Genomic DNA, 27,784 nt, shown 5'->3' on the forward strand with positions numbered 1-27,784 from the left:
AATAAACAAAATCACAGAAGAAATAAAATTGAAAAAAAGGTAATCAATAGAGAAAAATCAATGAAACCAAAAGTATTTTTTCTACCAAAGAGCAATAAAATAAATAGGCCTCTAGATAGGCTAATTAATAAAAAAGTATACACAAATTACTAATATTAGAAATGCAAAGGAGAAAGTAATTACAGTTCCCATTGACATTTGAAGGAATAGCTCTGTGCCCACAAATGTAATAACTCAAAGTTAATAATTTAGACCAATTTTTGAAAGACACAAAAGAATATATACAGATGGAAAATAAGTATAAGAAAATAAGCCCTCCATCATATGGCACCAGGGAAATGTAAACTAAAACAATGAGATACCACTACACACATATGAGATGGAAATAGTCAAAATCTGGAACACTGAAAACACCAAACGCTGGCAAGGAAATGGAGCAAAAGGAACTCTTATCCATTGCTGGTGGGAATGCATGGTACAGCCACTTTGGAAGACATTTTGGTGGTTTCTATAAAGCTAAACATACTTTACCCTATAATCCAGCAGTTGTGCTCCTTGATGCTTATTCAAAGGAGTTAAAATATACATCCACACAGAAATCTGCACATAGATGTTTACTGTAGCTTTGTTTATAATTGTCAAAATTTGGAAGCAACCAAGATGTCCTTCAGTACGTAAGGAAGAAATAAAATGTGGTACACTGAGACAACAAAATATTATTTAGTGCTGAAAAGCAAAACACTGAGACACAAAAAGACATGGCATAAGTTTAAATATAAAATACAGTAAAAGAAGCCAATCTTAAAATGATACATACTGTATGATTTCAACTATATGACATTCTGAAAAAGGCAAAACTATGGAGATTGTAAAAAGGTCAATGGTTGTCAGGGATTAGTGGGAAGGGAGGGATATATAAGTGAAACACAGGATTTTCAGGGCAGTAAAACTACTCTGTATGATGCTATAATGATGGACACATGTCATTACACATTTGTCCAAACCCATAGAATGTACACCAGCAATGAACCTTAATGTAAACTGTGGACTTTTGAGTGACCATGAAGTGCCAATGTTAGTTCAGCAAATTGTAACAGATGTGCCATTTTGGTGGGGCATGTTGATAATTGGGGAGGCAATGCATGTGTACTCTAAAAAATAGAAAAATTCTAAAAATTTCTAAAATTCTAAAAAATTCTAAAAAATAGAAAAATTCTAAAAAATTAGAAAAATGAATAGACTGTGTGTCCTTGGATGTGGGAATGGAGTGAGAGTGAGTGACAGGGATGCCTTGGTTGATTGAGTTGAAATGGTGCTATTCAGTAGAGTTCAGTGTTAAGTACAGACTTGCTAAAAGTCATGGCAGTGGTGGGAGTCTGTAATAGGGTGGGGAATGTTACTTGATGTGCTTCCCTCAGAAGCCAACTCTGAAACAGACTAATGTCTGAGGGCTCCCAAGATCACCATCTGTGGGGGAAGTGAAAGTAGCATATTAAACTGAGGGAGATGTTGGGCTGCAGTGTGGTAGTAACAATGTGTCAGATAATCCCAGAGGGATCTCTGAAACTGGCCAAGCCCTTCATATTTGTCCTGATTTGAGGCACCAGGCATTGGATGCGGAGTAGCTGCTTTGAGTTGTGTGACCTTAGGTGAGGTAGATGTTTTAAGCTGAGGGAAATTTCTGGAGAGAACTAACAGTTCTCAGCTATCAGGCAGAAACACTCCAGCAAGTAGGGGAAAAGTCCTTCCTTTAGTCCTGAAGGAGGGTGTGGATAACTAGCACAGCAACCACAACAGGAAATCTACGGAAAATCCTGATAAACATGTCCATTAGGTTACCTACAGGAAAAAGAATTGTACTGGAGATTTAATCACAACTGGTTACCTAGGTGAATGCCATCAGAACACCTCTTTTTGGAACAGGACCAAGAAAAGTATGTGTGCGTGTGTGTGTGTGTATGCATCAGGGCTATGCATATAAACATTTAAACTGCCATATGTAGGGCACTGTCCCACTATTCTCTCATGTGTTTATTCATTCACTTGTGACAATTTTAGTATCTTAATTTTTAGATAAGAAGGCTTCAGCTCACTGGGTTGTTTGATGTTCTCTCTATTGCTTATGAAGACAACTTTGGCAACATGAACTTCTGAAGACAGAACAGGTGTGAACTATGATATTTTATTTAGTGGGCGGCTTTGGAGGAAATGTGACATTTGGAAAATAGGAAGTTCTGGGAAGCTTCTGAGCTTTTACAGAAGAAAGGACATGGTATATATATCACTAGGTCACTTTGTTTTACAGCAGAAATTACACCCTCAATGGAAATGAAGCTGACTAGTATACATGAGGATGCAGTGGGTTAAGGAGCTGTTGTTGCCATAAGCTGTGGTGTAGGTTGACCATGTGGCTCGGATCTGTTGTTGCTGTGGCTGGCAGTTACACCTCCAGTTTGACCCCTAGCCTGGGAACTTCCCTCCATATGCCGTGGGTACGGCCCTAAAAAGACAAAAAAAAAAAAAAAAAAAAAAAAAAAGAAATGACTACAACCTGGTAAATTAACTACACTTCAATAAAACAAAACAAATCAGTGAAGGGTTTTTTTTTTAAAAAAAATACACCTCTCGTATTGGAGTTCTCTGGTCATGTATATTTGTAGTATTGCGCTAACATCATTTTGTAGTTTTCAAGAGAATCATTCTACAGTGTGACTACAGTTCAAAACTTCAGTAGAACTTCAAGTAGAACTAACAGGCAGAGCAATCATTTAACAATTTGCTAATGAAAAGACAATTCAATGTAGACATGAAATTATTCTTTACCTAGTACAATGAAAGGAGGGGAAAATATAGAGTCATTAAAACAGATTAATTTCACTTCCTGCCCATCAAGCAGCCCGTGATAACTGTCTAACCCATATGGAGGTAAAAAATAGAAATGATGACAAACAAGAGTGAAAATACAGGAACCTGGGTTAGTGTTGGCAGAGTAATGGCTTTGTGACTGCTTTCAGGCTTGCATGTGCTTTGTTGGTATGGAAAAAGGGGAAATAGCAAGAATAGGATTCATAACATGAATCACAGAAAGGGGGCCAAAGTTGGTACATACAGTGAAGTTCTGCAATGACTGGGTAAGATCTGTATCTTTTTATTTTATTTTATTTTATCGGATTATAGTTTGATTTACAATATTGTGTTAGTTTCAGGTGTTCAGCAAAGTGAATCAGTTATACATAAAAATATATCCATTTTTTCATATTCTTTTACCATATAGGTTATTACAGAGTATTGAGTAGATTTCCCTGTGCTATACAATAGGTTCCTGTTACTTATATATTTTATATTTATAGTAGTATGTATATGTTAATTCCAAACATATACATGTTGGTGGCCTGTCACCAACATGACCAAGAAAAAGTAGCTTCATAATGCTGTGAAAAGATATGTTCAAATTTAGTCCAATGTGCCACCTTTTCAATACTGATACATGAAAGTGTAAGGATCCTGACTCCCTTCTCTTCCTACCATCAACTCAGTGCTCTGCTGTGACAGAACTTTGGCAGTGCAAGTCTTGGCCAAGCTCTGCAAACACCCCTACAAACAGCTGCCTTTGGCAATTCCTTTGGCATAGGGATAAGTATATCAGTAGTGTGATCTACTCTTGAGTGGTCAGACTCACAGAAGAGGCCCATGAAGATGCTGAAGTGGGATTAAGTGATTTTAGTTGGAAACTATGGGGTTCTGGCTCTTTGGAGTGTGGGCTAGAAGAGGAGCCTAGGTTCCAGGTAGGCATTTCCCCTTGGCCCCCTGTCCTTCTTGATTCACTGCGGAGGACATTAGCCTATGAAGAGCCAGCGGAGGGATTTCCATGTTGTGGGGCCCAGGGAAGGGTCCCCTCTTGACAGAATCTAGAGGTGGTACAGATTTTAGAAATATTGTCCTTGATAATAGTGGTTTCAAGACAGTGTTAAGAGTGAAAAAAAAATGGCATAGGGGAGAGAAGTTAGAGACTGCAATGGACATTGCTTTCAAGGTGCTTGCCAGGCAAGGAAATGAGAGGACTGGCATGCTAACCAGTTGAGGGTGGTGACCCAAACAGGATGCTCATGTATATGCCAATGAGAAAGATACAGGAGAGAGGAAAAGTAGTAAAATTTGATAATACGTAATTGAGAAGGGACTGTATTGTTGACATGCTATCCTTCTATTCTTGCTATTTCCCCTTTTTCCATTCCAGCAAAAGCATATGCAAGCCTGAAAGCAGTCACAAAGCCATTAATCTGCCAACACTAACCCAGGTTCCTGTATTTTCACTCTTGTTTGTCATCATTTCTATTTTTTACCTCCATATGGGTTAGACAGTTATCATGGGCTGCTTGATGGAAGTAGGAAGAGAAATTAATCTGTTTAAATGACTGCATTTTTCTCTCCTTTTGTTGTGCTATGTAAAGTATAATTTCATGTCTACAGTTAACTCAAGCCTCAGCAGTGACAATGCTGAGTTCTTAGTTGCTAGCTACCAGGGATCTCTTGAAGTTACTTTTTTTAAGAAAGAGGAAATAAATTTTATTTTTAAATTTATAAGCTTGACTTATAACTATTTAGATGTGTATTATGTATGCTTTGAATGATACTCCAGCCCCCAAAATATTAGATGTAGGCCTGCCTGGATTCAATGATTCGTATTATGTATGTTTTTAATTAAGTTAATTACCAGTATATTTTTTACTTGACCACTCAGTAGCATTTGAGAGAGTGAATCACTCCATTCTCTTAAAAGTCTTTTGGAGTTCCCATCGTGGCGCAGTGGTTAACGAATCCGACTAGGAACCACGAGGTTGTGGGTTTGATCTCTGCCCTTGCTCAGTGAGTTAAGGATCCAGTGTTGCCGTGAGCTGTGGTGCAGGTCTCAGACGCGGCTCAGATCCCTCGTTGCTGTGGCAGTGGTGTAGGCCGGCGGCTACAGCTCCAATTAGACCCCTAGCCTGGGAACCTCCATGTGCCACGGGAGTGGCTCAAGAAATGGCAAAAAGACCAAAAAAAAAAAAAAAAAAAAAGAGTCTTTCTTCTCTTGGCTTTAGGAAGACAATATATTCTCCTGATTCTTCTTTCATTTAGCAGCAACTTCTACAACTTCTTCAAATGACCTTGTACACATTCCCTGAGCTTTTCTCTCTTTATATATCACTGTCATTATTTCATCTAATTTTTTAGCTTTAAAATTCATTATCTGCTGATAACCTTCAAATTATATTCTAGCCCTCATGTAATATCACTTAGATGTGGAATCTAAAAAAAAAAAAAAAAGATACAATTGAGTTTATGAAACAAAAATATACTTTCAGAAATAGAAAACAAACTTAGGGTTCCCAGAAGGATATCAGTGGGAGGGAGGACAGGGGGACAGATAAATTTGGAGTTTGAGGTTAATATAAACACACTACTATGTATACAATAGGTAAACAGTAAGGACACACTGTATAGCACAGAGAACTCTACTCAGTATCTTATAATAATCTATAATGGAAAAGGATCTAAGAATTCCCATTGTGGCGAAGCAGAAACGAATCCAACTAGGAACGTTGAGTTTGTGGGTTTGATCCCTGGCTTTGCCCCATTGGTTAAGGATCCGTCATTGCTATAAGCTGTGGTGTAGGTCACAGACGCGGCTCAGATCTTGCGTGGCTGTAGCTGTGGCATAAGCTGGCAGTCGTAGCTCCAATTAGAACCCTAGCCTGGGAACCTCCATATGCTACAGGTGCGGCTCTAAAAAAAAAAAAGAAAAAAAAAAAAGAAAAAAAAAAGAAAAAGAAAATAATCTGAAAAAGTATACATATAGTTGAATCTCTTTGCTGTTGCACTAGACACTAACAGAACACTATAAAGTATACCTCAGTTTAAAAAATTTATATTCTGGCCAGAATTCTGATATTGAAACTAATATATGGGTACCCTGCTTGAACACTTAAATTTGCCTAATAATTTTTAAATATTTGATATTCAAAATTGGGCTTCTGATCTTTCTCCTCCAAATCTGCTTGTTCCTGTTCCACAGTATATCTCATCTCAGTATGAGATACCGCATCTCAGGAAACCCTATTCTTACAATTACTCAAGCTCCTCTCTTTCTCTTGAACATTGCACCTCTCAAACTCTGCCAGTTCTACCTGTAACATGTATCTAATATATGTATATTTGTTATCATGGTGATAATCCAGACTAAATCATGTTCCCTTTCACCTGCATTATTGCAAAATTTTCCTAACAAATTTTCAACATGTTATCCAGAATTCCCCTGTTAACATGTTGGTTATATCAATTTATTCTACTGCTCACAACCCTGCAGTGTTTTCCAATCTCTCACAGTAAAAGCCAAAGTCCTTAGGTAGCTTAGGAGTCCCTCGAAAATGTGAACGACCCACTCCATGCCCACTCACTCTCTCTTCCTCTTCTACTACTGTCCCTGCCTTTACTCTGTTCCAGCCACCCTGGCTCCCCTGTAATACCTCAAATCATACTAGGCAAGTGTCTGCCTTCCAGCCTTTGCACTTGCTATTCGCTTTGCTCAGATCTGTTTTTCTCTAGACATCTGTGTTTTTCATGCTTCATGTCTTTGATAGCTTTGTCTACATTTTACTGAAGTGAACAGTCGCTGCACCACTAAGAGCTCCTTTCATGACCGAGGCTCTCCACCCACTAGGAGTTTTGGCAGCTGAGTCTCTCTATAGGGAATGGTCCTTGATCAAAAGAAGCTGCCTTGCCCAAGGTTCTAATTCCCACCTAAAGGCAGCCCTCACCGAGTGACTGGGCAAGTTGGGAGGGTAAGGATCATTTTCCTTCTGAAATAAATTTTGAAGAATCATTCTGCCTCCCTCCTTCCATATAATTATATCTGCCAAGAGTGTTCCCCATCCCTGTTCTTCATGTGGCTCTGTTGCAGATTCTGTTTCTCAGAAAAAACTTAATCTGAGAAAGCTGGTATCAGGAGTGATCCTAAGAAGCAGACTCTAAAATGAGATATTGGAACTAGATTACCCAGGTCCCCATCCCCGACCTCCAGCCAACTGGGCAATTAGTCCCATTATTGATGGCAGGGTAATTGCTGATAGCCCCTGGCTTGCAGTAGAAGTTAAGTTTTTAGAAATTTCAGTGGTGGTAATCTGAGACGGGATATCAGTGAAAAACAGTATACTGAGAAAAATCTGAGTTTTTGAAAGAGTAAGGACAAATAGAAATTATAAGTACTGTAGCATCACACTATTACTGGGAGCTGTCAATTCACTGAAGAAAGGCAATGGAAGGCCAAGGGTGATTAATCACCAACATAATGCCAAGTGAAAAAGCCAGATGATCCTCTGTGCTGCATCAGAAGAGACTCATCCCCTGCAGTGGAGGTGAATGGGTAAAAAGTGATGACTAGGCAAAGGACTTAATTATAAAGATAGCACAGTTCCACAGAAGATTGAATTTTTAACCTTGGCAAGATAACTACACCAAAGCAAAGGTCTTCTTAGAAAGGAATGGGGCCAAAAGAATTAGCCCAGTGATGCCTTGGTTGATGCATCAAAAAGCCTTGAATTCTCCAATTCTACTTGAACCCTCTGAGCTGGCAAAAGTGTTATACTCTTCTCTTTTAAAAGCTAGCCTTATCTCTTGCATGAAGACAATGTAGAGTCCTTTGTCTTATAATATTCAACCTAATGAGGATCTATACCCACTGCTCCAGGAGACCAGCTTATCAATGATTATCTACTTATTATATAACCTGACCAAGGATGTTCTGGATCTGCTACCAGAACAAAGAGTCCAAATACCAAAAGATCTCCAGAAACTAACCAACATGTACTTGCAGCAGCTAGAAGAGTATATGTGTGTGTCTACACACATGTGAATATACATAAAATATATACATTTGGATGTTAAGCATACTAGATCAAAGGAAGGTGGAACATAAAGTTGGATAAAGGAAAGGTTTTATGCAGAACCTCTTCCCTATTATGCAAAGTGCCAACACCCCAGGAGATGATACAATGTTTTCTAGGATCACTCTTGGAAGTCTGGATATATTGTGGTCCCACGGCAAATGATACAGGAAGCCAACAAAAGGATCAGAGATGTTAGCATTCTAGACTGTAAAAATAATCAAACTTTAGGAAATTATCAAATAGATTTCCACATATCAAAATAGTAAGGAATGTACTAGCTGCAGGGGGAGGGGAGGAATTTATCATTATTGAGGTGGTTTTTTATAGGCAGGGGTTAATGCCAGAAAATGCAGTTACAGACCTAGGCTTCCTTATAATGGAAATTATATGACCCCCAAATAATAGAGACAAGGTGCCAGCATTTAATTATGGGAACCAAAGCAGGTATAATACTATAAAGAGAGTAAAGGTCAGAGTGGCAGCCAGGGGAGCCTGATATCCAACGACATGTGGAAACAATCAATACAACAAAGTGTTCTTAAAACCAAAATAAATGAGCAGGTCATATGAGTACTGCTGAATTTAAACAACCCAAAGTGTGAAGGGTAATCATTAAAAGAATAATGTCCCCGTCCTATTTCCAGAACTGAGCTATTTCTCAAAGCCAGAATGTAATTACTGAAAGGTCCTCATGAAGAAGAAATCTTCAACACTGTGACATATATATGGAATGAAGACTTACTAACCAAATCCTAGGAGGTCTGAGTTTATTTTCATACTTGGGGACCAGTATTAGCATCACAGCCATCATGTTACAGTAGAGACATAAGAGAGTCAGGTAGTAAGTGTATCCTGAACCACATCAGTGTTAACAGGGGATCCAAAAGATTCAGCGACCCAACCAGTAGTCCTTTCTTGAAACCCCAAATGTATAATTGGAATGAATATAAGTGGCAGAATACACATTTTTCTTTTTTGGCTTATGCAGGAAGAATTGGCACAGAGAAAAATGTCCAATAGAAGCCTTTTCTACTACTCTACCCAGTCTCTAGCTGTCATATCCTTAAATAAGGTGGACAGCTCCAATCCAGTGTAAATCTGAAAGAAAACTTCAGCATCAAAACTTGTGGTTGCCAAGGGGGAGTGGGGTGGGGGAGGGTTGGCTTAGGACTTTGAGACTAGCAGATGCAGACCATTATACATGGAATTGATAAACAACAAGGTCTTATTGTATAGCACAGGGGAACTATATTCAATATTCTGTAATAAACCATAATGGAAAAGAATATGAAAAAGAATATATTTACATACACACATATACCTGAATTACTTTGATGTACACCAGAAAATAACACAACATAGTAAGTCAACTATACTTAAATTTAAAAAAGTAAAAAAAATTGTTAAATAAATGAATTGTTGAACAAATGAAGTCCTACAATCGTAGAGGTGATGTTTTATACTTGCAGTCATTTGGGAAGGAGAATCATGCATTTTCAAGACAGAGCAAAGAGCTGTCAAACAGCATACATCTATGGATAACTTACTATTCACCAATTATTTCAATAAACAAGATTTTCTCTATGTCCTCTCAGTTTAGAGCCTGCCGAGAGAAGAGAAGAACCGGAGGGCATGGTCAGTGGAAAATACCCTGGCTAGTTAGTGAGGAAGGACAAACTTATCAGCAGTATATTCTTTTCAAGGATTTGGAAAGTAAAGAATCACCTAATAGGGGATAGTGGTGAAGCATAATGGAGAATATACGAGGTTCTTTCTTAAAGAATGGGTACATGGGAAAAAGTCAGCTATGGAGGTGCAAGATTTTCCCAGTGAGAAAATAAAAAAAGCGTTAAGTGAAAGCTAAGTTGGGATATTAAATTAGGAGAGAGATAAAAGCCCAGCTATAATAGAGAATGTGCTATGAGAAGTAATGGGAAATACAGATAAAGAGTTGAATAGTGTAGACTAGACTATTTTGTGTATGGCAATGGGGTTAATACAAGAGATGGTAAAAAAAATAAGTTCTTAACTTTTTTTTTTCCAATAGGAAAAGTAATATAATGAAACTTAGGTTTGAGGTAATTTAATGTGGTACAAGCAGACAGGTTAGATCAGAACAGGGCAGAAACTAGACTCAGGAAACCTAAGTAAGAGGTGGTTGTAAGACTCAGGACTGAAGTACAGAGAAACAATATTAAGGGGGTATGGAATGGAAATTTTACATTAAAGGGCTATTTAAAAACATGTTAAAATAAGAATTGGGGATAGGAAGAAGCCCCTTGGGAAATAATTATGGCTCTCATCTTTGTCAATTAGGCTTGTAACATGTTTTATTTCCAATGATCACTATGTATATATAATTACGTCCTAATCTACAAAGAAGAGTATATAGAATAAGTAAAGATTGAAATCAACTCCAATAAATAAAAGTACCTATTTGCATTACCTCTTAAGATGTAAGAGCTGCTGAAGGCTGGCACTGTAAACTTATTGCACCATCTGAATGTGCTAACTTGCAACAGCAAGTTTTGCACTATTCCCTCAAGATCAAAGGCTGCTCTCAGGAAGGTCCCCAGAGACATAAACTCTCTGGAGGAAATACCATGCACAGAACTCCAAGAAATGCACAGTTGAGTACCATTAGCAAAGAAGGGATGGTTTGCCTTAATTTTCATGGGAATAGATGAGGATAAGGGTCATTGCTAAGGGAACGAGGACTCAAACCACCCAGGGACCTAATGCCTGAAGTCAACACATCCTTTGAGAGAGGGGAACAAAATAAAGAATATTACAGATGGCATCCTGTTTTGACAGTTTCCAGAAGGAGCTGAGCCATTGAAACCACTTACTGAAGTCAGCCACATGTCGTAATCTCAGGGGAAATCAAGCTTGATGACTGTGTAAAATGAGGTGATACTGGCAAAAGACATATCTCTAAAACCTAGGTTGAAATCTCGATATTAAAAGCAAGTAGGAAATAATCACATATTCTTTCAAGCTAGATGTTGAATTATAAATGTAAAATAGTGGTTACTCAAACTGTTTAAGGGCTAATATCCTAGTCTGAAGAGACCACAGAACCCTGACCAAAAATAGCAAGAGGAAAAATTTGTTCACACCATGCAAACTTGTGGTATTTCAGTGACTTACAGAGGGCTCACTCTCTGTGTTTTACCTCCTCAGTTTTCCTTCTTGCACGCCTGGTGCCCAAACAAGATATTCTCAATCAGGCTGATACTGTAATTTTAAGAAAAAGTAATAGGAATAACATTCTTAAGTTATTTTTAATGATTATTCCAGAAGACCACAATGCTCCAACACAATGCCTCTTGCTGTGTGTGTTTGGGTTGTGCAACCCCATGTGTGTCTATCTGTGTGTGTATATGTACACAGAGCAATCTACCTCTTTTAGGTGATCAATATATAAATTTTACATGATAGAATCTTGTATAGCTTTATGTTTCTCGTTTTAAGAACAAAATGTACAACCACATTTTTTTCTTAAAAAAATCCCCATCAATTTAGTTATATTTTTCCTGTTGTCATCTTCTATTTTCCCAACTATGGAGTAAGATTTAACAATAAAAAGGAGGGTGCTGGTGTTATTTTTAAGGCTGAGAAAAAAATGTGTAAATATTGGGCTAACAGTTGTAATTGTAGATACTTACATTGTTTCAGCCCAATGAAAATTGGGCTTTTATTTGTTGATTTTTAAAGGCAATTCTACAATTTCTGGGGTATTGAGATAGACCCACCATGATACTGAACCTTGAATAGAAACCCTTACCATACTGTGACCTCAGTAGATCACACACAAAAAAGGCTCTAGGTCCCTATCAATGTATTAACAAGAAATAATTTTGGAATATATTAACAAGAAATAATTTTGGAATATTTCCTAGGGTTAGCACTGTACCAAAGACTGTGGAGAACATCTAAACTAGTAAGATTTTGTCCTCACTCTAGTGGAATTTACTATTTTACTTTCATCATTTTTTTTAGGCCCAGAAAGCCTAAGTGAAGCAACATGGATTAATAGGTGTATTATCAACCCCAACTCATTAGCAGAGCTGTGTCCCAGGTACCCAGGGGAGAGGGCTGAGAAAAAAGCCTTTCTCTTCTCCATGGCTCTCCCCAGCCTCCCTCCCCTAAATATAGATGCAGCTTGAATTTTAGTCACTGATGAAAAAAAAATCACATAATAATTTCACGAAATTGATGACTGCATATTCTGGGCTGAACAGAAAAGTGGAAATTTGTAATTTAATACAGTGCAGAAAATATACAATTCTACCCCTGAAAAAGTTGGTCAGTTTTTGTCAGTAACCCACTTAGGGAGTCTCAGTAAAATATGTACCCTTTCTAAGCCAGGGTATGTTCCCACTAAAAAGCTATGGGGTATATTTACTTGAATCAAATTATACAAAGTATCTTATCCATTCATAATTGCTATGAGACATACATGCGTCTTTTATATTCAGGGTACTCTGTGTTCAATTTTGATGTAAAAACAAAAATCAGAATAGTTTAATATTTGTATTCTTATGTGCTACTGTTAATGTGGACTCAGTCCTCATGCGTAAGCATAAATAAAGCAATCAATGCAAATCTTTGTTCCTTTGGAGCAGGCCCTTTGCATTGTAATAGCAACACTGCATGGTTTGCATGGACCCTCGCATACCTGCCTTTCCACATCTTTATACTATCATAACATGGCTTTAGAAGAATGAAATTCAGAAAGATTTGACTATGCTTATGTATTGGCAGCCTAATATTTTATGTGAAAAAGTAAACAAAGCAGGACTCTGTATTGAATTTGGCAACTTATTTCCTTGTTCTATGAATATGCAAAAGCCCACCTGTTCAGACTGCCCATGATCCCAAAAGAATGGCCCTGACATGCTGATGGACAGACGGTATTCTAGCATTTCCTGGTTAGGTACATTCACAATTCCCAAAATGTGCACTGAGAGATTTGCCTGCTTACCACATGTTCATAAGGAAAACAGCACTTGACTACTAAATGCTTTTTGATTAATATAAACAAAAAATTACACAGGAATCTCCATCCCCAAGCTCACAGACCTTTAGGAAGGACAAGACATCTCTTGGGGTGGTCTAAAGGCATGGACATATCTAGGTATATTTAAGGTTCTTACTTTTCAGGAAAAACCAAATGACCTACTGGTTTCAAAGACTATTGCTTTTTTTATTCCTTTGGTACTAAATCAATAGACGTCTTTATAGCATAGCAGCTGTTGCTTAATGGTCCCAAAGAGTTAATGCACTGCCTAAATTGAACACATTTCAGTGTCTACCCTGAGCAGGATCTCAATTAATGTTGATGGATTGACTTTCTCACATGCGTAAAAGCTCAATTTGTACAATTTAATCCTATGAGACTAAAGCAAATAATTTAAGAGCACTGTGTGTTGAATTCTATGTTTGGCAATACAACAATGTTTATAGATGTAAGAACTACATGTATTTGTTTCCATTTTTTCATAAAAAGGTATTTTCTAGTTAACTGAAAGAGGCTACGAGAGTGTCAAACATTTTGAGACATAATCTAAGCATAGCAAGACTATAAATTTGGCTGATTGAATATAAATATTCAGATAGTGACACTGGAGTAATTACAAAGAATTTGAAGACTGAAATATCTGAAGATAAGATGCAAACTTTGTTGATTATTAATAATATCTTTACATCATGTAATAAGGATTGCCTATGATAGATAGATAGATAGACAGATATAAGTGGGAAACACTCCATTTGAACTGCTCATTCAGATTTTGACAACTTTCTACACTATGTATGGTATGCTATTCTTTAAGGAAGATGAGCAGGTTGGAGGATGTTCCAGAAGTATCCATTTAATTTGAAAGCATAATGAATTTCCTCTTTACATGCCAACCATACAACTCTATGGTTGAATAGTTTTACCCTGTGATCAGGTGACAGCTTGGAAAGCATCTCCCTAGTCAAAGCAGTGTCTTAGGGAGTGAGGGAATGCGCTGTTGGTACTTCAGCAGAGCACTGCTCTTGCATCCTATGTCCAAACAAGAGCTGTGCTGTACATTTTAAAAAGTTTGAGCAAATAAACTGACAAGTATCTAACACTACAAGATGGGAAGCAGCATTAGTTCAGAAAGCAAAGAGTCTGCCAAGAGATCAAAAGAATTGGAGAAAAAGCTTCAGGAAGATGCTGAGCGAGATGCAAGAACTGTCAAGTTGCTGTTATTAGGTAATATCGTGTTTTTATTTTGCCTTTAAAACCCTGATTTGTTTCATCCATAATATTTTACTTTTCTCAAACTTTAACCGAAATACCATATGGAAGGTTTATTATGAAAATGTGTTTGGAACTTAACTAGACTTCATATGAACTCTATAAAGTTTGCTTTTGTTTAGGATTTTATTACATTTTTTTTAGTTAAGCAGAGAAAAATATTTATTAGATGACTCATTTCTCTATGTCAATCATCTATTATTATAAAAACTCATGGACTTTTCTTATTTTATCCTAGTCATTTCCTGGATATCAACTTTTTTAATATTGAAAACAATCACTTATTACACATTTTAAAGCTTTATGTCATTTTGTTTGAAAATATGTTGATTGGTATCAACACTAATGTTATTTAATTACTTATGCTATAATAACCATTAGTTTCAAGTTATTTATAGAGTAGTGGTTAAATACTTTATTTCACATTAATAATATCATTCAGGCTCCTGAACAGGCCTGTAATGTTGTCTGCATACGTGGAAAAAAAAAAAAAAACCCTCCATTTAAATCCTTTCAGGATACTTAAATATTCATTCAGATCAGGAGTTATGTCTCTTCTACCTTTTATTTCCTCCAAATTCAGTACAATATTTTACCACAACTATAAATTCCATAAGTGTTCAATGAATTGAAGGAATGAAAATAATCAATATGCCACACATTTTTCTAAATATACAAACAAATGTTAACGTGTCATGGTCACTAGAAGATAAATATATTTTTCAAATAAAGACCTATGAAAATAATACAAAAGCTTTAATTTATTCATAATTGTGTGTTCCTCCTGATCTTAGTTATACATAAAAGGACTTCATTTTATTTCGGAATTGTGAATCTTCCACATAACAAAATGCTCTCTTTTGTGTGTGTGTTTGTGTGTATGTGTGTGTGCATGTGTCCCTTTGCTGGGTCTAATTTGGTACCAGGGGCAAAAGTGACTCAGAAACTATGACATTCCTAGCACTTTCTCCTCCAAGGACAGGAAATGTTTTCTCCCTTTATGCCCAAGTTCCAAAGCCTCACACTTGCCCGCAGCACTTGCAAGTATCTACCTAGAGAGGCTGGTAACTTAGAGAGACATAGGAATCAACTCTCTTGAAACTAGCACATATACTTTCCCTAACCTCCAGAGTATTCTCTAAGGCTTTGGTCAAGAGTGAAAGTAATGTGGATATAGAGAAAGCAAATAAAACGTGAGAGGGAAAAAAAATCAAGCATTCATGCAAATGCATTCTGTGTCCCTCCTATACTAAGAACAATGGCATGTGAGCAGTGTTGGAATATATTAAAAATCCCTATGTCTGAATAAAATTTCAAAAGAATAGATATATTTTCAATATATCAAGTATTTTTAAAGTGGTGGGCTAGATCAAGAAGAAAGGGTTCGATTCTGCAGAAGAGATATCAAATATCATTAATGTTTCCTTTATATCTTTTACTTTCCTAAGACAATCAAAATTGCATAAAGTCATTTCCAGCGCTACCATATAATATTCTTGAATTTACTTTCAAACAATATGCAGACTGAACTTCTTAGTCATATCTTAGTTACAAAAAATTAATCATATTCTCTTTAGCTTTTCCTATTTCAATGATATTTCAAACACTTGACTATGTTTTCCCTTCTGGATTCTGTGTCAGTTCTATGTCTAATGATTAAATTGTCGAGGGTCAAAACAATAAAGTCTTGTAACAACTCCACTTCAGTTATTTTTTGAATTGAATGCAAATTCTCTAAAGTATAATCTTTATATTCAATCTGGTCTCATTAAGATATCATAAAGGCATTCAGTGAGACTAAACCTTGCCACCTGTAAGTCTCCTCACTAATGAAATTAATTTAATTCCTCCTATTACTGAAAGAATAATTTTCATTCATCAGGTGTGAACAACTGTTTTTAAGTTTATCAATTGTGTGTCATGCGGGACTAACCTGGTCAGACTCTAAATCTAGTTCTGTTTTTATAAATTAGAAATCTGAAAAACATTTTTGACAGATTTTTTATGTTAATCCTCTTATCCAATAGATTTCTAGCTGCTTCAGAACAACTTTCTAAATTTTACATGTGCTGTAAAATAGATGTACCATTTGGTATGAATGGACACAAGATTTCATTGAATCTGAAGAGCTATATCAAAGTGCTACTTTATAAATAAAAGATCACCTGGCAGATATTCCTTTTTATTACACCTTCCAGACATGCAGTATATTATAGAAAAGATGCCAAATCTGTTGCTTTGGCAAAAAGCAGGCTTTTAAAAAGCACTGGAGATGATATATATTCCTGGATCATGTGATAACTACCATCAAGACAATAATGTCACATACTTAAAAAAAAAAAAAAAAACTAGCCTGTAAAAATGCCCAAGAATACATTTTAATAGGAAACACAAACGGTAATGAATAAGCTGTGCTTTGTAGACTTCCAATGTTAGCTTTATTTAAAAATCTTAATTTAAAAGTGTTTGATTAACCTTAATTCTGTTCAAAAGAAACACCTGTCATTTAATTGTGGCATCAATGAGTATCATATTTCTATTTTTTCTATATCTCCTTTCTTTATATTTATTTTAAATTTCATTTCAAATTTATTTATTTATCACATTACTTTTATTTTTGAAGTTTTACAAATTTCCATCACGTGAGCTGTTAGATGCAGAGCTCTGAATATAGGTAAAAAATTAATTTTTTCATCATATTTGAAACCTGGCCTCAATCACTCTACAATTTTGTTATGATATTATAATTGGTTTTTAGCCAGTGATTTCCATAACTACTATGAATGGTTCATCATTGGTATTCTATTACTTTCTTTATTTGTTTATTTAATTACCTACTTACTTAATCTTCTTTTTGGCTGCCCCATGGCATATGAAGTTCCTGGGCCAGGGATCAGATCTGAGCTGCAGTTGCAACCTATGCCACAGCTGTGGCAACTCCAGATCCTATAACCCATTGCAACAGGCCAGGGATTGAACCCACAACCCATGCTGCTGCAGTCAGATTCTTAACCCACTGTGCCACAGTGGGAGCTCCTATTTATTTATTTAACTTTTAAGGCTGCACTTGGGGCATATTTTAAGCCTGCACTTGGGTTCCTAGGCTAGGGGTTGAAGCTGTAGTCCTATACCACAGCCACGGCTATAACACATTGGATCTAAGCTGCATCTGTGCCCTACAGCACAGCTTTCAGCAACACTGGATCATTAACCCACTGAGAGAGGCCAGGGATTGAACCGAATCCTCATGGACACTCTGTCAGGGTCTTAATCCTCTGAAACACAATGGGAACTCCTATTCCTTTATTTCTAAAGCATTTATTTTTTTTTTATGTGCTAGCTTGTAAATATCATACTATTTTTAATGGTGCCATTTGAGTTCTATTATTTTAAATTAGGAAGGAGGTTGGGATTAACATATACACACTACTATATGTAAAATATGTAAGTATCAAGTACCCACTATAAAGCACAGGGAGATCTACTCAATACTCTAATAACCTACATGGGAAAAGAATGTGAAAAAAGAATGGATTTTTTTTTTTTTGCATAACTGATTCACTTTGCTGCATACCTAAAACTAACACAACATTGTTAGCCAGCTATACTCCAATAAATTTTTTTAATTAAATATTATTCCAGTCATTGGCTCTTAGGAAAATGACCCTGGAAAAATTATAGAAAATGTTTTACTCTACTTTAAATGTGCTTTTATATATTAGCTAATCAACTTTTTCTAAATTTTCCAAACTGTCCCACTTAATGCAACAAATGGGTATTTTGGAAGGTGTTTGTTTTTTCTTTTTTAGCATGACAGTAGGAGAATTATGATTCTGATATTATCTAAATGCTTGTTACAAAACAATTGTTAAAATAAAATTGCAAAGCAGAATTATCTAAGTAGGTATATCCACTTGGCAGAATGGAGAGAATACAATTTAATTATGATAGAGGAGAACAGGTTTTTAAGCCATTTGAGGTAAAAAATTTATTTAATATTTCTATTTAGTGTCATGCTTTTTTTCACTTCTCTGAATGGTCTTAGCCAGAGACATAACCTCAGAGAAATAATGGGTGTCAAAACATTGGGTAAACTGTAAAAATCCAGCAAATATGGTTCATTTTTCCTAGATATGAAATAAATTGAATGTCAATAAATGTAAACAATTTTCTTACTGCTATGGATACCAAGAGAAAATAATACTTAAGATTCAGATTATATCAAAGTTCTTATTTTTATCTTGTTTGTTTAAATAGGTCTTTATTTTTATTTTTTAGAAGTATTTCTATATATGAATGGAATAGGAATCAGGAAACTAGAAGTGTTCCTTAGTCACTGGCTAGAGTATAAATTCATCAAGTGTAAGAAAATCTATTTTGAATTTCTATTATATTAATAGAGTCAATGCCTGCCTGTGGTTGGGATCACATAATAGATCCCCTGGAATATTTATGTTACAGTTAAAACATGCAAAGCAGAATTACCAGAATTAGAAATGACCACTAGTAATAAGAACCTTGTGAATAACATGAATAACATGTAGGACTTATTCCTGAGTAAGGTTTCCAAGTTTGGGGTTTATTTATCCCTATTAAAGTCATTCTTTCCTTCCTATAATAATAATAATATATTTTTGTTTTACAATATTTTACAGTATTTTTCTAAAGGTATCAGTTTTATGGGTGCATGAATATTTTTAATACAAATGTTTAAAATTTCTTTTCAATAAAGGCAAAAAAGTCTACTGGGAGAGTTTCAAATTGTTTCCAAAGTACAATGCACTGTATACAACATAGCAATTTGAAAGTCCAAGAGGCAAAGCCAAATATTTGCAATGTATTTATTTATAAAGATGGCAGCATCAAATAGCTTTCTGCAATGTCCCTTTTTTTTCCAATAGGCAAAAAACACTTAAGTAAATGTTTTGCATATATTTGTTTTTTAGATTAATTTATCTCAAATAATCAGGGCCCATTCAACATAGACTCATAGTCTCTCATATAAAAGATGCAAATCATTTATAAAGGCATTCCATATTTACCCAAATGATTGTATTTGTTAGTGAGATTAAACATCCTATCCTGCTGATAATAACTCTTGTTAGCTAAAATTTAACAGAATCTCTCTAGCAACATCACAGAACATTTTTAGATTCGTTTCATTGAAATGTGAATTATTGATTCAAGAGCAATACTGTACCTTTTAAAACATTCATATAAGCTACATGAATAGTTAATAAAAATTATTTACTCCTCCACTGGGGGGTATTAAAACATTTGCTAGCTGGCATAAAGACTGCATGATATATATTACATAAAATATACTTCCAGTTAAGATTTAGACTCAAATTCAGAATCCTTCTCCTTATGTAAGCTTCCTCCCAATATATCAATGTAGAATGTAAATCTAAAGAAGTAGGATTGAAGGTAAAACTGAGAGTAAGACACATCAAGATATGAAAATATCATTTCTGTTTACTAGATCCCAGTACTAATAAAGTAGAATTCAAGGGTTGAATTCTTGCCTCAATATTTTATATTCAAATAGGATAAATTTGTCAGTTAGAATTGTCCTTTTAAGATACTGGAAACTTCACTCTATGACCAGGATTTGATTTATTTACTGAAATAGTTCATCATTTTCATATATTTCCCTTTAAGGTCAGCCATTTTACCTATGTTCCTCCTAAAAGTCAGTAATATTCTGTCCCCTAGTCTTCTACCTTAATTGACCTTCACATCCTCAAACCTGAATAATTCCACAGAGTTCTCCATTTATTATTGTCCTAATGCATTGTTCCCAACTGATTTCCTCCAAAATGATGCTATTTAATATCTTTACAGCCCTCAGTTGCTCATCTAACCCTGGTTCCCAGTGTAAACTCCAAATTTCTGTCATTCCCAGGTATTGTAGAATAAAATGATCTATCATTTTCAGTTTCCTGGCTATTTCCTGTTTTTAACTTTAGCTTGGTGAATAATTATTTTACTTATTCCTAGTTTTTTACTAAAACATTCCAAAAGGCAGCTATTTCTACATTTCTAACATCACTTTCTAATCTCCTTCCCTCCCACCTTACCCTAGACGACAACCCCTGTGTAAGATAGTAATCAGTCATCATCTACAAACTTTCATTTACTTTCTTCTATTTCAACTAGTTTTAAGGAATTGGTGTTATTCCATTTTTATTTAAGGCTAGTTTCAGGCTTCATGCTGTAAATTTTACCCCCTCTCATATCTTAAGCATTTTGCTTTATGAATTACTTTATCTGTTTGCCATTTTCCAAATTCTTCTTGGTTGGCTTCTTTCTCTTGGCATTTGATTATATTTCTCTCCATTCACCTAAAAATTTTTGACTCTATAACCCCTTTGAATTCACCTTATATAAGTATCTTTTCAAATGGTTTTTACTGAAATGCTTCTCCAAGTAGATCAAGTTCACTGCTTCTATTTCCATACCCTCTCCATTTTCTTCAGTTAATTGTAATCTAACTTGCATATCCTCTTCTTTACTAAAAAATTCTCTCTTACAGATCCCTAACAACCCTCAATAACTGACTCTCTTCTGAACTCCTGTAACACTACAGTACCTCCCTGTTTTTTTATACCCTTTACTCCTCATTTTGTTGAAGCTTACTTCTTTTCTCTCCATTCGTAAGTGGTCCTTGAGAGTTTGCATTTTTCAATCTGTGCTCTCTCAAAAACCTATCAGGACTTTATCACTTCTAGAAAAATAACTCTGACATCTTTTCTTTTTCCTGATTTCTTTATCCATATTTGAAATTTCTATTATTGATCAATAACCTGGTTGTGTGCTGGGAGACCAGGAAATTATTTTCTAAGTTTATCTCACTGTAAATTCATCCCCAAACTTTATTTTTCTAATTAAGTGCCTCATGTCAACTCACTATTTCAATCTTCTTTAGCTCCTTTCTTTGTAATCATTCTCTATTCATTGCCCAAATGACAGTCTTGTTACAAAGTTTAGTTTTAGCTCTATCTCTGATAGAATGAGTCTTAACATTTTTTCTTTGTTCTACTGCTACTGTTATTGTTTTCAATCTACAAAGAAATCCTATGAAATAGTATTTTCATTATATAGAGAAGAAAATGAGAACTTAAGATAATTCAACTTGTAAGATCACAAATTAGTTTACAGGAAAACAAAGCCTTTTATTTTTATCTTTCTCAGTTTTAAATGAGTATTTGCATTTTAAGTTCTATGAAAATAGAGAACACATCTGCTTTTGTTCTTCATTGAATTTCTGTGGCTTAGCACAGGAAAGCACTCATGCTTAATGCACGAAAGAAGGACAGAATAAGAATCTAAAATATTTCCCTAAGTTGTTCATGATGACAAAAGCAGAAATATACTTTTAGTACTGGAAATTTTATTAATGTTAATGAGAATACTAATACTTGGATTTTTGGGGGAGGGGTGTGTGGGGGTGTGTGCAAGACCATCCAGACTATGCTATGAGAAAAAGATTTTATGAGGACAATTGAGGTAGTAAGACTACTTAGAACACTGTCACCACTTTGCAAATATTATGAGGTTGCAAATACAGGCAGAAATTACAGGTTTGGAAGTGAGATTTGGGGGACATCTGGGGACAAAATCAACAGTACTTGATGACCATCGGCCTGCTGGTGAATGCTAAGTGAAAAGAATGATTAAGGGAAGAATTGGGAACAGTGATTATTTTATTCATCGAGACAGGAAATACAGGACAAGGTTTAGGTTGGACAAGAAATGGAAGGAGTAATAATTTGGGATATTAAAATTTGTGATGTTTGTAAAACAACCAAGTGGACACATCAATTAAATAAATGAATATGTGTCTAGAAATTAAGTGGGATAATTCTAGTGATAGCTATCAATTTGAAATATTCAACCTTCTGTTTTCCCTTTCCCAGGTATAACATCTGTAAAGGCCAATCATATAATTAAACAAGGTCCTTTTCTGAAGCATTTATACAAAATGTATGTGCATAACTGCTCCCACAATTAATACTTCGACAAATTAGACAAATTCTACCAATCTATCCATATCTATCTTTCTATCTTCTATGTTTTCACGTAAAATAGGCCTGTACGAGAAAAATCACATAATTATTTATTTCAGGCTTTTTTTTTTCTACTTTTAGCCTAAGAGGTACATTAATAAGAAAGATAACATACTTGTTAAAATACTTCAAAATCCAAGACAGCTTAACATAAATAATATTTTAAACATTGTCACATATTTTTAAAACATGCATAAAACTGGAAGTATTTAAATAAAATTTCATAGGTAAGAAAAGAGTACATGGCCACAACATTCTTACTCACAAATGAAACAGTTGTGAAACTGTTCAGCTGTTGAGGTGTTTTACATATTTTAATGTTTATCACTACTATATCACAGAAATAGATGCTTGGACATACTAATTGTTACAGAACTATATCTGCCACCATATGACTACTGACATGATGTGTTGAAAGAACACAATATTATTATATCTTATGTATGCTAAAATATTTACATTGGCTCTAGTCCTTAGATAAATATAGAATATTTAGCATTTTGTTGTCATGTTTATTAAAACATTGAGAATTTCCTTTAAAAGCTTATGTGATTTTAAAATAATCTACTCATAAGCTATTTAATTCATTTGTAAAATAATATGGACAAATTTGCCAATATATTTGTATATTTTATTCTGCCAGAAAAAAATCTCAGTGTGTACTTATTTTTCCCAAACTTTTAATAATCTTAAAACCTGCATAATTTTGAGGAAGTAGGCCATAAGAAAACTATACTTTATATTCTCCATTTTTACCAATTATAAATTCTTTTTCATTTGCTTTAAATATATATATTATATAAATTTACATACATATGTTTACATATATGTATATATACATATATATTTATGTTTTGGCTAAACCTCTTGAAGGCAATCAGACACTTCACCTATAAATACTTCAGAATTAATCTTCTAAGACTAAGGTCATTCTATCAGAAAACCACAATAATATTTTCATGCTGAAGAAAATTTATATCAATCCAAAATGTTGTCTAATATATATTTCATGTTCAGATTTATCTGTTCTAATATGTTTTTCTTACCTTTTATATTTCTTGGACCAAGATCCATTTAAGGTTTGTATAATTCCTTTGGTTATTCTCCTTTTCAAACTCTTAATTTAGAACCTTTCCCTTGTCATATTGTTGTTGTTAATTTGTTTTTATGACATTGACATTTTTCTAAAATCTAAGACAATTTATTATATGAATTTTGTATTTGACAAAGACAATGACAGGCCAATCTCCTTCATAAACACAGATCCAAAAATCAAAAGAAAATATTACTAAACTGATTCTAGCAGCGAATAAAATGTAAAAAAAAAAAAAAAAAAAAAGCCAAAAGTGGGAAGAAGAGCTAGCTCAAGAACACTTGGTTGAACTACTATTAAAACATTGTACTTAAAAAACAGGGCAAGCACAAATCAAAACCAAACATTACATTCACAAAAAATGAAAAGTTCTCAAGCAGAAAATAAATGGAGACCATCCAACCAAAAAAAGAAAAGAAGAATGGAGAATCATATAATCAACTGGAAAACAAGGTTTAAAATGGCAATAAATAAACACCTATCGGTTATCACCTTAAATGTCAGTGGACTGAATCCTCCAATCAAAATACACATAGTGGCTGATTGGATAAAAAAGCAAAAACCTTCAATCTGCTGCTTACAAGAAACTCACCTTAGAGGAAAGGACACATATAGATTGAAAGTGAGAGGATGGGAAAAGATATTTCATGCCAACAGAAAAGACAGGAAAGCAGGAGTTGCAATACTCATATCAGACAAAATAGACTTTAAAACGAAAGCCATAAAGAAAGACAATGAAGGACACTATTTAATGGTTAAAGGATCCATTCAGGAAGAGGATATTACAATCATCAACATATATGCTCCTAACATAGGAGCACCCGGATACCCCAAAAAAATACTAACAGACATAAAAGGAGAAATTGATGGGAATACAATCAGAGTAGGAGACTTTAACACCCCACTCACATCAATGGACAGATCCTCTAGATGGAAAATCAATAAAGCAACAGAGATCCTAAAGGAAACAATAGAAAAGTTAGACTTAATTGACATTTTCAGAACATTACGTCCAAAAAAATCAAAATACACATTCTTCTCAAGTGCACACAGAACATTCTCAAGAATTGGTCACATGCTGGGGCACAAAGCTAACCTCAACAAATTTAAGAGTATAGAAATTATTTCATGTATCTTCTCTGACCACAATGGCATGAAATTAGAAATCAACCATGGGAAAAGAAATGAGAAAAAACTGACTACATGGAGACTAAACAACATGCTACTAAAAAACCAATGGGTCAATGAGGAAATCAAGAAGGAAATTAAAAAATACCTTATACATCGAGACAAATGATAATGAAGACACATCCACTCAAAATCTATGGGACACCACAGAAGCAGTGCTTCGAGGGAAGTTCATAGCAATACAGGCCTTTCTCAAAAAAGAAGAAAGATTTCAAATTGACAACTTAACCCAGAACCTAAATGATTTAGAAAAAGAAGAACAAAAAAGACCTAAAGTCAGCAGAAGGAAGGAAATCCTAGAGATCAAAGAGGAAATCAATAAAATAGAGATTCAAAAAACAATAGAAAATATCAATAAAACCAAGAGCTGGCTCTTTGAAAAGGTAAAAAAAAAATTGACAAATCTCTGGCTAGACTCACCAAGAAGAGGAGACAAAGAACCCAAATAAACAAAATCAGAAATGAAAAAGGAGAAATCACAACAGATACTGCAGGAATACAAAAAACCATAAGAGAATACTATGAACCATTATATGCCAACAAATTTGACAATCTAGAAGAAATGGACAACTTTCTAGAGACTTACAGCCTGCCAAAATTGAATTAAGAAGAAATAGGCCAATATACAACTACAGATGTGATAAATTCAAAAAAAAGAAAAAGAAGAAATAGACGAACTGGTCAGACTGATCACTAGAAATGAAATTGAATATGTCATAAAAACACTCTCTACAAATAAAAGTCTAGGAACAGATGGCTTCTCAGGCAAATTCTACCAAACATACAAAGAGGAACTGGTGCCCATCCTCCTTAAACCTTTTCAAAATGTTGACGAAAGAACACTCAAAAGACATTCTATGATGCCACCATCATCCTCATTCCAAAACCAGACAAAGATATCACCAAAAAAGAAAACTGTAGGTCAATATATTTGATGAATATGGATGCAAAAATTCTCAACAAAATCTTAGCCAACCGAATCCAACAACATATCAAAAAGATCATACATCTTGACCAGGTGGGATTCATCCGAGGTGCACAAGGATGGTACGACATAGGCAAACAATCAACAAAATACACCACATTAACAAAAGTAAAGTCAGAAACCACATGATCATCTCAATAGATGTACAGAAAGCATTTGACAAAGTCCAACATTCATTCATGATAAAAACTCTCACCAAAGTGGGTATAGAGGGAACATTTCTTAACATAATGAAAGCCTCTAATGACAAATCCACAGCAAATATAATACTCAAAAGAGAAAAACTGAAAGCCTTCCCACTGAAATCTGGAAGAAGTCAGGGATGCCCACTCTCACCAATACTATTCAATATAGTATAGGAAGTCCTAGCAACAGCAATCAGACAAATAAAAGAAATAAAAGGCATCCAAATAGGAAGCGGAGAGATAACATTGCCACTGAATACAGATGACATGATACTATATATAGAAAACTCCAAGGACTCAACCCCAAAACTACTTGAACTGATCCACAAATTCAGCAACGTATCAGAATATAAAATTAACATTCATAAATCAGTCACATTTCTGTATACTAAACAATTAAATGTTAGAACAGGAATACAGAAATACAATACCATTTCAAATTGCATGACAAATAATCAAATACCTGGGAATACACCTGACCAAGGAGGTAAAGGACGCATATGCTGAGAACTATAAAACATTAATCAAGGAAATTAAAGAAGATGTAAAGAAATGGAAAGATATTCCATGCTCCTGGGTTGGAAAAATTCATATTGTAAAAATGGTCATACTACCCAAAGCAACCTACAGATTCAATGTAATCCCTGTCAAATTACCCATAACATTTTTCACAGTACTAGAGCAAACAATCCAAAAATTTATATGGAACCACAAAAGACCCAGAATTGCCAAAACAATACTAAGAAACAAAAACTAAGCAGGAGGCATAACTCTCCCAGACTTCAAGCAATATTACAAAGCCAAAGTCATCAAGACAGAGTGGTACTGGTACCAAAACGGACAGGCAGACCAATGGAACAGAATAGAGAACTCAAAAATAAACCCTGATGCCTACGGTCAATTAATCTTTGACAAAGGAAGCAAGAACACAAATGGGAAAAAGACAGTCTATTGAGTAAGTATTGCTGGGAAACCTGGACAGCTGCATGCAAAGCAATGAAACTAGAACACACCCTCCCACCATGCACAAAAATAATCTCGAAATAGCTGAAAGACCTACGTATAAGACAAGATACCATCAAATTCCTGGAAGAGTATATAGGCAAAACATTCTCTGACATCAACCTTATGAATATTTTCTCAGTCAGTTTCTCAAAGCAATAGAAATAAGAGCAAAAATAAACCCATGGGAACTAATCAAACTGTCAAGCTTTTGCACAGCAAAGGAAACCCAAAAGAAAACAAAAAGACAACTTACAGAATGGGAGAAAATAGTTTCAAATGATGCAACTGACAAGGGCTTAATCTCTCAAATATAGAAACAACTTATAAAACTCAATAGCAAAAAAGCCAACAACACAATGGACAAGTGGGCAAAAGCCCTGAATAGACATTTTTCCAAGGAAGATGTGCAGATGGCCAACAAGCACATGAAAAAATGCTCAACATTCCTGATGATTAGAGAAATGCAAATCAAAACTACCATGAGATACTACCTCATACCAGTCAGAAATGGCCATCATTAATAAGTCCACAAATAAATGCTGGAGGTGGTGTGGAGAAAAGGGAACCCTCCTGCACTGTTGGTGGGAATGTAAGCTGGTATAGCCACTGTGGAGAACAGTATGGAGGTACCTTAAAAAACTATACATAGAACTACCATATCACCCAGCAATCCCACTCTTGGGCATTTATCTGGACAAACTTCCCTTAAAAAGTACACATTCACCCACATCTTCACTGCAACCCTATTCACAATAGCCAAGACATGGAAACAACCCAAATGTCTATCAGCAGATGTTTGGATTAGGAAGATTGGTATATATAAATAATGGAATATGACTCAGCCATAAAAAAAGAATGACATAATGCCATTTGCTGCAACATGGATGGAACTAGAGTCTCTCATACTGAGTGAAATTAGTCAAAAAGATAAAGACAAATACCATATGGTATCACTCATATCTGTTATCTAATATATAGGACAAATGAACCTTTCCACAGAAAAGAAAATCATGGACTTGGAGAATAGACTTGTGTTTGCCCA

At 35.0% G+C, this 27,784-nt stretch overlaps 1 protein-coding gene across 2 annotated transcripts in view; it reads left to right on the forward strand.

Annotated features, from left to right (window-relative positions):
- Window positions 1-2,983: 2,983 nt before the first annotated feature.
- The window catches only part of GNAT3 (G protein subunit alpha transducin 3), a 62,961-nt gene continuing 38,160 nt past the window's right edge, over window positions 2,984-27,784 (forward strand). The window contains exon 1 of one of the 2 annotated variants that reach the window (XM_021063492.2): window positions 2,984-3,131. Coding sequence is in view for 1 of the 2 variants with exons in the window: in XM_021063493.2 (XP_020919152.1) it covers window positions 14,055-14,172 (118 nt within the window). In the remaining variant the exon portion in view is untranslated. Of the gene's footprint in view, window positions 3,132-13,929; window positions 14,173-27,784 lie in introns of those variants that run through there. The other variant, XM_021063493.2, reaches the window with a different exon arrangement.

Source organism: Sus scrofa, chromosome 9, assembly GCF_054392235.1.
Source record: "Sus scrofa isolate SSC_HxYL_T2T_F1_AM1 chromosome 9, Sscrofa_HxYL_maternal_Yorkshire_Landrace_v2.0, whole genome shotgun sequence".
NCBI classification, from domain to species: domain Eukaryota; kingdom Metazoa; phylum Chordata; class Mammalia; order Artiodactyla; family Suidae; genus Sus; species Sus scrofa.